The 12,148-nt window shown below is 40.3% G+C and overlaps 1 protein-coding gene across 8 annotated transcripts in view; it reads left to right on the forward strand.

Moving 5' to 3' along the window:
• The first annotated feature begins 49 nt into the window (after nt 1-49).
• BRWD1 (bromodomain and WD repeat domain containing 1) overlaps nt 50-12,148 on the forward strand; it is a 113,570-nt gene continuing 101,471 nt past the window's right edge. For all 8 annotated transcript variants that reach the window (XM_073360442.2, XM_073360460.2, XM_073360451.2 and 5 more), the window contains exons 1-8: nt 50-314; nt 478-536; nt 694-723; nt 893-952; nt 4,521-4,671; nt 7,438-7,536; nt 8,230-8,390; nt 10,191-10,412. In XM_073360442.2, the coding sequence (XP_073216543.2) occupies nt 248-314; nt 478-536; nt 694-723; nt 893-952; nt 4,521-4,671; nt 7,438-7,536; nt 8,230-8,390; nt 10,191-10,412 (849 nt within the window). In that variant the 5' untranslated portion in view covers nt 50-247. The remainder of the gene's footprint in view (nt 315-477; nt 537-693; nt 724-892; nt 953-4,520; nt 4,672-7,437; nt 7,537-8,229; nt 8,391-10,190; nt 10,413-12,148) is intronic.

The raw sequence follows: 12,148 nt of genomic DNA on the forward strand, positions 1-12,148 counted from the left end.
TCCCCGGCGAGGGACTATTTTTTCACCCACCCCTCCCCGGCGGAGACGGCAGCCTCGTCACTGCGACGGGTCGCTCCGCGGCAATGGCGGCCGGGCCGTGGCTGAGTTAGAGCGAGGAGGGGGAGGCTCGCTCGCGGTGGGGGAGGCGCTGATAGGACTATGCCGAGCGGGGCCCTGCCCGCGCCAAACGCTGCCTGAGCCCGTGTCCTGCCTGGGCAGCGGTAGGAGCCGCTGGGCCGCCCCCGACATGGCCGAGCCCTCGGTCCCCTCCTCCTCCTCCGGCGGCGGCGGCTCCCTGCCGCTCATGGAATCAGGTAACAGCCCAGCGCGTGAGGGAGCCGGCCGGGCGCCGCCGGTTCCTGCTGCTCCCCGCCGCCATCTTCCCGGTCATGATTATGAATTACAGTCGCTGAGGGGCTCCCCCTTCCCCCCCTCCCCCGCCCCGCGTTCATCGCTCTCCCCCCGTCTCTCTTGCAGAGCTCTACTTCCTCGTCGCCCGCTTCCTGAGCACCGGGCCCTGCCGGAGAGCGGCGGAGGTGAGTCGAGCCCGGCAGCGCCGCGCGCCCCGCCGCCGCCAAGGGCTCCGCTGCCTGGCCCCGAGCCCTGTGCAGCTGCGGCGGCCGCTGAAGCAACGGCGAGGTTTGGTTCCCCCCTCCCTAACTCGTGTGCATCTGTTTCTTCCTTCCCCTGCAGGTGCTGGTGCAGGAGCTGGAGCAGCACCAGGTCTGTGTGTGTGACACTCTCTGTTGCCTTTCCCCCTCTCCTCGTGCCTTTTTCCTTTAAGTCATTCATCTCCTTTTTTAAAAAAAAACCAACCCACGTTGTTTTGAATTTGCTCTCCCCTCACCCTTTCCCCTTTTAATCACTCATTTTTGTTTCTTTCTCAATTTAGTTGCTTCCTAAAAGGTTGGATTGGGAAGGAAATGAGCATTGTAGAAGTTATGAAGATTTGGTGAGATTTAAAAACAACGTTGAATTAGAATAATAATGTTAATGTTAGACCCGCCACTTAATAAAAAGAGCCTTTACGTTTATTTTTGTATTTCACTCTGGGTCTGGGAGGAGACAGAAGGGTGACTTTTAGAAGGGGTGTTTGACGTCTTTACCTTAAACTAACAAACAAAAACATAAGGGGCTAGGGCTGTTTTTAATTGGAGGATATTGTTATGTAGCACAGGCGGGGCTGGAGGTTGTGCCACTTGCCCTTGTTCCTGCCTACCTATGGGGAAGAGCCAATCTGTTAAGAGGTTTCATTTCTGTGTTTCACTAGGAGACTTGTTAAGCAGGTTTTGATTGGATGGTATTTATCTTCTATTTGGTTTCCTACATCTGCTGCTTTCAACAGATTAGAAAACAAAATCACTGGTGCAGAAATTGTGGATGGGGATTTGTAGTGGTGTCTTTCTGATTTACTGGCCATAGTGTGTTCTTAATAATCAAAATGTTCCAAAAGATGCCCTTTGGCTCAGGGCTGCACAACTTGTGCCAAATTAATTGCACTAACTGTATTTACATCTCTACTCTGAAATTGTTGTAACTGTTCCTGGTGTTCTGTGTTACTGTTTCTAAAATACTACATGATAATGTGTGGCTATGTGGATACAAACTAAAGGGAAGACAGCATCAATATAGGAAGTCTGTAGTTCAGTTTATATTACTTTTTAAAAAAGCTTGGAGTAGTTAGTTACAAGTGATATCAAATTCTGTTTTTTTCCTCATGTTTTTCCCTACTTTGACAAAGTAAAGTGGTATGTGACTGAAGGTACAGGGGAAAGAGTGATATTGACTACACACAATTAAAAAATGTGAAAAATATAGTTATAGGTTAAAAACAAAAAGGTAGCCACAAATGTAATTTTGGATTTGACAGTTCTCTTATTTGAGCAAATGTATATAGTACTGCTTTAAATCAGTACACTGGAGGACCAATCCTGCTCACTTTACTTGCATGAAGTCAACAGGATTACTTTCCAAGATCTGGCCTAAATTTAGGTAAGCACAGAAAGTTTTCTTGTAAAGGACGTATGTAGGCAATTCGATTCTTCTGCAAATGTGGTGCTGGCATATATATTCCTGTGCTGAGTCTCATTGACTTTGGGGCTTCATGCATCTGTCTGTGCATGTGACTTCATAGGATTGGAGCCTTTGTGTGTGTCCCCCTTCTCCCCTACAACAACAACAAAAATTCCTGTGTGTGCTGTTAATAGTTTAGGTTATCAAAATTTCTGCTTTTTGTCATATCTTTTTTACTTTGCCATTTATGCTGTTTAGATACTTTTAATTGTCTAAGTGTAAAAATAGGCTTATCAGTTTCACACTTCTGGTTTTGGGTTTCAGGAACAGCTGGCAAACATTTAAGGCCCAAAACCTGCAGTGTTGACCATTTGGGTGTATTCCATCTCACACCAAGTGCTCATTACAGAATCTGAGCCTGAGCTTAAATAACTGCTGTCACAAAAAGTCAAAACCAACCATTAAAAATATATATTTTATTAGGCTTTTTAAAATTTCCTTTAACGAGACTTGCATTGGGTATAAATTACACAAAGGTAGTATCTTTTTATAAATTATATTTTTATATATAATATTTTTATAATTATATTTTATATAATTTTTATAAATTATATATTTTGTATTTTGTAAATGTGCTTGAAGGGGGAAATTAAGCCTTCTACTTTGAAGCATCTTGGTCAGTACTCTTGTGTCTCTTTACAGGATGTGGCAAACATCTTCAATAAATAAGATTTTAGTATACTACTTGATCTACCAAATATTGTTTCGCAATCAGTGTTAGTAACATGATTACTGTATTATACATTCAGATACGTTTCAGTGTGCAGTAACACTGACTCTTTCACTGAATTCATTTGTCAGGTTTTCAAATACGAAGTAACGAATAAACTTTATTTCAGTGTCTTGAGTAATCACATTTTTTCTTCAGGCCAAAAAACAATATAAATATTATGGTTTTAGAATTGACACTACTTACAGCACTGGATTTTTTTAAAGCTAATTTAATTAATGTCACTAATTGTCACTAATAATAAATAGTAAAAATTCCATTTAGTTGTCTTGTTTACGTTCTGCTTACTACTTGTATTTATGTCAATTAAGTCACCTTAACATTAAGTGAGTTCCACTTTCAGATTCTTAGTGCTGCAGTATTTGGGCTTTAAACACTGCTGGGGATTTCTTAAAATTTCAGTGTAAACAATCATTTTTATTTTTTAAATTACAGAAAATTTTCTATTGGTCCTAAGTTTTATAATTTATTTATTTGAAAACTTAACTTTAAGGTAATTCGGGTGTAATTTAAGTTGAGTTTGCCCTTTTTAAATATACAGAAGTCGAGCCAGTGGTTTTGGTTCTCACAACTGCAACTCATCCTCCATGTACGTATGAAACGTATATGCAGATTAAGACAAATAATTGCCAAATGGGTGTACAGCAATAGTGTGTGGGGGTTTGATTTTTACTTTTCTGATTATGGGACAACTGAGCCTCAAGTTAAGGTTGACTTATTGATATTTTGATATTTTTATCTTATGGGAACACTAATTCATACTTATAAACAAAAATGTGGCCAATTTGTGGAGGCTGTGGGAACCCCAACTTTGACTCTTACTCAAGTAGGTTGTCAGTCATGAAGTTGTATACATGTTTTTTTGCAGCGAACTTTGAAAAAATGAAAATATGAGAAATGTGCGTGCATTTTTGGTTGCAAGATGTTGTGTTTGTGTACAGTTGGATTCTAAATTAACTATATCTGAGAATCCTTTGTGAGTGGGTAAATTACATGATCTTATTTCCCTAAGATGTCTGTGGAAGTTTTGCCATTGAGTCAGTGTGAGTAGGATTGTTTGCTGCATCTCATAGTTTCCTTGAAGAATCCAATGCTCTTTCCAAAGGAGCTAGGTAGATGACTTGAGCCTTAAGTGATGTCAGTGGACTACAACTTTCCAGTTTGTACAACTCTTATTCAGCATAGCCAATTATATTCATTTGTCTCGTGTTTGACCATAACCTAACTTTTTTGGACCTACAGTAGACAAAAAATGAGTCAAGGAGTCTTAATATTTTTGTGGAGTGTTGGTTAAATCAGACCCCAAAAGAAGTGAGCATGAGACATAATTACATCATGTAGAATTGAAACACGGAAATTTGTGTCCATCTGGAGCAAAGTGATGGTGTTGCTTATCTGAAAGCTTTACTCTTAACTGTAGTAAAATATCTTTTGTGGAAAATACTGAATATGAGAGGGTGCTCCAATCTGAGCCATTTGTGTGAAGTCTGTATTTTCCATAGTAAGATGCTGATGTATAGTATGTCTCTTTACAACAGCTTTCCCATTCCTGGGTAATTCACTACTGTAAAGATCAGAGTTCATATAGCTGATTCTGCTCTATGAATTATAGAATATAAATATTTAGGCACTTCTAAATGTTAATGTAAATACTGACATACATAGAATCATCTATTTTAGATATACCATATTTGTTTTAAACTTAAATTCTTATCAGGTCTTATCCAACAAACATGTGGCTCCAGATCATTTGTTGCAAATTTGCAAGCGTATTGGCCCTATACTGGATAAAGAGATTCCACCCAGCATTTCACGAGTGAATTCCTTACTTGGTGCAGGGAGGCAGTCATTGCTACGTACAGCAAAAGGTATTGTTTTATTTTTAATTATTTAAATTTTTGCAATACTGTGGGGGGTGAGGGGAAAGGGAAGCCTGTCCAGGGGTCTGAGTGCTATTGCCATGTATAAAAGCAAACAAAAGTAAACCCCGCAAATTTTCCAAGACTAGGAGGGGAAACTGAAACAACAGTGGCCAGTTAGGGCTTTACAGATCAAAAACAATGGACTGACTTCACCCAGAATCCAATAGAGAGCAAATGCAGAGATATCTCACCGTGTTCACCTAGTACTTTCCAAATACTTTGCCCAGTGCGTGGATAGGGGCACAGAAGAGGGCTTGCTTGCTTATGTTCAATCCAGATAAAGAGGAAAAGGTGTTGGTAGGATGAGGGGAAGCAACTGAAAGATAAGTCAGTGATTATATGTGTGCCTTTACTCTGGGTATATACCTGCTGGTTGTTATGAGCATTTGGCGTTTGGGTACTGTTGGATTCCCAGCTGCTCTGTGACATCAATGACCAGGACAGCTTTTTTCATTTGCACTTGACCACGAGTTGAGTTTCTTTGACCTGCACTTCGCTAATTTGATCCATGGTTTTGTTGTTGTATCAATTTAATCTTGGTGTGCTATGCATGGAGATAAATGTGAAACTTCACTTAAGCCAGCTTCTTCAGTTTCTGAGCAGATTAAGGTGTAGTTGCACCTCCAAAATTTCTAAAAATAGACATTTGGTGTTTATTGCTAGATTGTGAATGTAGGTGATTAATGTTTAATTTTTGAGCAATGGTTGCACAATTGCTTCTTTCATAGAAGCTGGCAACTTACTTTTCCTACAGAAAGGCATGACAATCTCTTTCAGAGAGGAGGGACATGTATCTGCCGTCCAGTGAAGGTAGCCAGTACTAATCAAGCTGTCTATGACTGAACAGAACCACTGATTGAAAATTTGTGGATGTTATGGAAGAGGCAAAGAAACCCTCTTCTCACAGTCATGACAAGATGTTTTAAAAAACGCAACCTTTTGATACGTGTCAGATTGGCACAAGACTGCTGTTACCAGTGCTCTACCTGTCTTTAATCCCACTTCAGTTGTTGATGGGTCATTCGTAAGCATGGTGACCTGCGAGAACAAGGTGGGGGAAGAGAATGCCTAAAAGCCACTTAATAGTTGAGGACAAAATATTATAAAATCCAACCCAAACCCTTCTTAGAGTAGTTTTTATTTGGAGTAATGTTCTCCCTTGGAGCCTTTTGGAAATGCTCTGGTTTTATGTGCCTTCGTGTACCATCAAGTGTTCTTGGCTTCAGCTGAGGTCCATTCCAGTCTCAGTTTGTGGAGATATCTCTCTGAGTATCTGCATCAGATCATGATGAGGCTTTTCAGTGTATCAAGGCACTCTGTACACGAATGCCAGTCCCTTTTTGACTCTGCTCGTGGCTCTCAAGGGGGATAACATGGAAGTGATCCATTTTTTGGAGTAGGAGAGCTCCTGCACTTTGTGTTTGACAGAAATGGCTCACTATAACGCCACCAATTTGCCGGACTGGTTTTGGCACGTGTCTTCCCATTCACATTTTAGTAATACGTGTGAAGTCAGGGGTCTCATTCCTGATCACGGCAGTTTGACAGTAATGCTAGGCTGGTGATTAAGTAATCAGTAAGACCTTCAGGTTTTTCCAGAATATTTGTGTGTGTGTATATGAAATTCTGTGGGGTCTGTATTTTTTAACTGAAAAAAACATTTTATGAGGTGGAACTATTTTAGTGGATGCCAGTGCATTTCCCAGTTACCTCTCTTCTGCACTTTACAAGCTGCACAGCGAATGACGCAGTGACTTTGCGTTTGTTGTGAATCAAACTTGCTGCCATTTCAGCACTCGACCTGTTAAAATAAAAAAACTTTTAATATTGGGGAAAGTCTCCTCTCTTCCTGTAGTCAAACAGCTGACCTGTTGGCACAAATTTAAAAATAAATAAATAAATAAAATCCACCTTTGGGCAGAAAACAATCCTATAAAATTTCAGCCTAAAAGGTGGTAATGTTGGAAGGATATAAAACGGGTAGAATGGAAATGCTTGTGCAACCCGATCTGTAGTACTAGCTACTTACATATAATATGTAAAAAAGTGTCTCTTATGGTGATATTAGATGGACAGAGTGCAGCTTTTTGAGCGGGAACTTCTAGTTTTAAATAAATCTAAGTGCTTCCATTGTTTTGGAAAAAGGGACCCAAAATACTTTTCAAGAATAACCTGGATATATGTGATCTTATTTTTATTATCTGTAAACTGCCATGAAGACGGTGCTAAAAATATATTGTGCAAGAAAACTTTATACATTGACTTCAAATAGCCAGAGTTTTCTTGCTTTATTTATCACAACATTAGTAATGCAAATAATAACTCAATTAGTAAATCATTTACTGGAGAATGTAGCATCTGCATTTTGTGCAGAAATGAGTAGGTTGGTACTTCACAAATAACTGAAGTCCTCTGAGCCTTTGGAGCAAGTGACTAAGTGTGTCATTATCAAACCTCCCTTGCCAGGACAGTATCGTAACCTGTCTTAAAACTAGGCTTTCAAACTGTTGTTGGAAAGTTTTAGGTTGTGAGGTTCTGAGCTTCTTCAGCTCTTATTAAACTTAATATTGCGGTACGAGGCCCTTTGGCAGGCTTGTTCATTACTATTTTTGCTAAACTTTATAATGGATTTTAGAACAGTAACGTTTGTGTTGCTTTTCTGAAATGTGCTCTTATGGGTAACTTTCTATGCAACTAATATTGATGTTAAAGATTGCAGGAATACTGTTTGGAAGGGCTCTGCTTTAGCTGCTCTTCGTAGAGGAAGACCTCCTGAAATTCCTGTGAACTATGGCCCTCCACCAAACCTTGGTACGTAGATGATAAAATCACTTCGAACTTTAGTGTGATATGTATTTCTTCACACTTATACTCCCGATGCTTCTCTTCATATAAATAGTGATGGAAATTGCATTTAAGAACCAGCTCTAGAAGTTTACCTTTAGAATTTTCATATTACTTCAGTGGGGCTTTGCATGATCACATGGGTCCACCCATGTAGAATTCATTGCAGGAGTAAGATGTTAAATTCTAAATGAAAGTCTTTCTGCTTTAAAAAACCTAGTGTACTAATAAGCAAATAGAGATACTTATGGGATCTGCAAGTCAGTGGTGTTTGGTTAAAAGGACTCTGTTTACCTAATTTATGAAAGTACATGGCAAAATACAAGATAGAAGATGCTGTCTGTTTTTGTAAAAAAAAAAAAAAAACTACTTTATTTGGGGCGAGGTTAAATTAAAAAAATGCCCCACTTGTTTGTAACATAAACCCACAAGCTCAGAATAAATTTTGGAGTTCTGTGCACAAGCTAGAGAGTCACTTTACTAAATCCAGTAATCTGTTGGTTATGGAAGCAAGACAGAGTGGCTATCTACAGGAGACCTGTTTTTTTTTTTTAATTATTATTATCTAGGCCCCCTAGAAATAATTTTTAAACATGGCTTTTCACATGATTTTTTTTTTTTTTGCTTGCATTCTTTAATCTATTTGTATTTCTGTTTTAGTGGAAGTAAATCGTGCAAAACAATTAACTGGGTATGCAACATATAGAACATCGTTTCCAGGAAGTATGTATCAGCACATAAGGATGCATAGGCGGATTCTTGGCCATCTCTCTGCAGTCTACTGTGTTGCATTTGATAGGACTGGACACAGAATATTTACTGTGAGTTTATGTTGTGAATGATGGGTCTTCTAGAACTATTTCTAATTGGATATCGGGAAAGTAGCTTTTAAATGCTCAGTATTTATACCTGGAATATTCAGACCTCAAAATTTAAAGTTTAGAAATAAAAGATAATTATCTCCTGCACTTCATTTGGGTGAACTGTTTGGCATGTGTATGGAGGGAGGCATTTTTGAACTCTGTTAGCTGTTATTCCTTATTAGGTACTGATATCTACATACATGCTTTTTTCTCTGATACATTTCTGTTTTGGGTGTTGCATGTTTGTGAATAGTGGAGAAGGCGGCTGGTTTTATGGGACAGAGCTTTTATTTAATAGCCATTATTTTGGGGATTTGGTAGTGGAGGGAAAATTAACAAAAAGTCCAATTATTTTGATGTCATTTCAAATGTCTTCTGCTTGTGTTTGATATCAGAAACTGCTGTTATCTATTTGGATGAAACTAGGTACTGTGAACTTCAGAGTAAGCCAAAATAACAAGGGATCGCTTTTGTGTCATCAAACAGGCTGAAACTAACTTTTTTCCACTTAGGGCTAGAGTAACAAAATAATTTAAGCAGCTAAAATGGAAGCTAGATACCTAAATCCAACATTTAGACACCACTGAGATCCTCAAAACCTCTGCTCAACTGATGTCTAAAATTCCTCAGTGTCTCTGAGTTCCCACCAGCAGTGTCCCTTAGATGCCTAGGTTTCTGCTAATGAGTATGCACACACTCATTGTGCCTCTCTCCTGTCTAAACCCCAGCAGGGTCTTCAGACTGGGTGTTGCCCCACTTGTGAGGCTTGATCCAGTTATTCTCAGAGCTTGCCAGAACACTCTGTCAGTGCTGGAAGGGAGTGGTGGGGCGGGGGGAGGAGAAGGAGGCAGCCTCTCTTATAATCTTATTCCAGTGCCTAGGGCACTCAATTGCATGTGGGAGTTCCTAGTTCATTTCTCTCCTATACCTGATGTGGCAAAGAAATTTGAACTTGGATTTCCTACCTCTCAGGTGAGTGCTGTAGCTCTTGGATTATACTTATTTTTTTTTCTTCTCTTTTTGGCTCAATGAATATTTAATTATTTATGCGCAATGGAATAGTCTCAACAGGAGAGATTGAGACCCACACCACAATACTCTATAGTCCAGTGGCTAGGGCTCTCACCTGAGAGGTGGGAAATCCAAGTTCAAGTCCCTACTCCGTGTTAGGCAGAGGGGGAAATTGAGTCTGAGTCTTCCACACACCCCAGGTGGGTGCTCTAACCACTGGGCTAAAAGTTGGAGGCTGCTTCCTCCTCCCTCCCTCTTTCCATGGCTGTTTCTTGAAAAAACCAGTTTAGGCACCTAACTCCAGGTGAAGGTTCATGGGTGAGAATCCCAAGTAGAAAGAGATACCTAATTCGATTAAAGGGGTGGGGCTTAGTTCACATCCTTCTCAGTATTTCCTATTGGCTAATTTAAGATGCTCTCCACTGTGTGCTCGTTTTTGTGGATTCCATTCTTGGGTGCATAATTCTCCCCTTGTTTTATATTAGCAGCCTAGGTGCCTAACTCAGGGCTGTGGATTCCAAGGGATGGCAAAGTGCCTATGTCTTTTTGTGACTCGAGCCACTATGCGATATGACTAAATTTAGGTTCCATAAATACCAATAGCATAAGCAGGGTTTAATAGAAAATCTTAATTTTCCATACTCAGAATGGAGTTCATCATCTTTAAAAACAAAACTGAAGCAGACCGTATCTTGAGTATTTTATAAACTTGAACTTATGCCAGGTTCTGTAACCGTTTTTTCTTAGGGTTCAGATGATTGCTTGGTGAAAATTTGGTCTACTCACAATGGCCGCTTGCTCGCCACACTACGAGGTCATTCAGCCGAGATTTCAGATATGGCTGTGAATTATGAAAACACTATGATTGCAGCTGGAAGCTGTGATAAAATGATCAGGGTATGGTGCCTGAGAACTTGCGCACCAGTTGCTGTGCTCCAGGGACACACGGGATCCATTACATCTTTACAGGTATATTTCTAATTAATGGGCATGTCTATCCTTTGTGTAGTAGCTTTGTGTTAACATCTAATAGCACATAAGCATTAAAACATACTAATAACGTAATGATGTTTAGTTTTATACCTTCAAAATCATTGTAAAAACCATTGACTGTTTTTTAGTGTAAAACAGAAAGCAACGTGTTTTATTTGATCTTGTGGTTTTATTTTGCTGTTAGTAAGAATTGTAGTATTGAATAAAAATCCAGTATCATCTTTTGACAAAGGTGTGTAAGCGAAAAGTATTGTCCAAATAGAAACAAACAGCAATACTGTAAAAGACAACATTCAGGAGTCAGATTTATTATGCTGTTCTCTTGCCTCGACCTGATTGATACACCCTACACTTCTAACTCACTAGAATTTTGGCTGATGATAGTGTTTTTTAAAAAAAATTCATGCAGTGCTTAAATACTGTGAAGGTCTTGACTTGAGGAAAGTACATATAAATATTATAGGTGTTCCAATAAATTGAAATGCAAGATGTTCAAAAAGCAAACAAAGAAGTTCAGACATTAAACAGGTTACAGAGTAGCAGCCGTGTTAGTCTGTATCTGCAAAAAGAACAGGAGTACTTGTGGCACCTTAGAGACAAGTCTTGTGAAGAGAGAAGCCAGTCAGCCCCATGTGGCTCTCAAATCACAGAATTCCATTTATAAAAAAAGCAAACTTGAAGGCACTAGGCTGGCTAAACCTGTAAACAAAATCTGAGATAAATTGCACAAAAAATCTATCCTCAAAACTTAGGTCAACAAAGCTACGGCATTCAGGGGTGTGGAAAAATCTACACCTGAGTACCGTAGCTGTGCCAACCTAATCCCTGGGGTAGACATAGCTAGGTCAACCAAAAAAAAGCTTTTACACTGACCCAGCTACTGCTGCTTTGAAAGTTGGAATTCTTTCAGTGACAGGAAAAACCCATTCCGTAACTGTAGTCTGTGTCTATGCTGCAGCGTTAGAGTGGCACAGTGTTACCAGATTTACCTGTTACTTTGGGGTATGCTCATTTATTAGAGTTTCTCTTCGGGGGGGGTGGGGGGGTTCTGTAATTCTATCAATGTACTGCTTGTGTCACTTGTGTTCTCATACAGAGCTCTACTTCTCTCTTCTGAAAGTTTCCTCCCAATGGAGCTATCCTGCAGGACCTAGGTTCCCCAGGGTGGGGTTCTTCCAGCCGTAGAATCAGATGAACGAGAACACACACGCACACATTAACACAGCGCATCTGAGAGGACCAGGTTAATCAGCACTCCCAAGCTAACTCCTTACATGTCCCTGGACTCAGTAGGCTGAGTCAAGTAGCATTTCCAAGCTGTCACCCTCATAGGCCCTTGGATTCAGCGGGCTGGGTCCAACAGCACCTCCAAGGTGTCACCCTCATATGCCCTGGGCACTGCACCGGAATAGAGTACGTCTGAGCAGCCTGGGCTGAGCAGCACTTTCAGTCTGCCACCCTTATATGCCCCTGGACTTAGCAGACTGGGTCGAGCAGCACTTGCAAGTTACCACCCTCATATGTCCAAGGTTCAGCACGTCCCTATTCCCACTTTCACATTACTTGATGAGCAAACCACACAGGATTTTTGGGCACTGCAGGGATCTTTATCTTAGGTATGAGGAGGGTTGCTGCAGAGCAAATCAGGAAGCCAAAAAAACACCCACGGGGCGGGGGAAAGAGAGAGAGAGAAGCAGCCAGCTTAACCATGA

This window comes from Lepidochelys kempii, chromosome 1 (genome assembly GCF_965140285.1).
Source record: "Lepidochelys kempii isolate rLepKem1 chromosome 1, rLepKem1.hap1, whole genome shotgun sequence".
Lineage (NCBI taxonomy): Eukaryota > Metazoa > Chordata > Testudines > Cheloniidae > Lepidochelys > Lepidochelys kempii.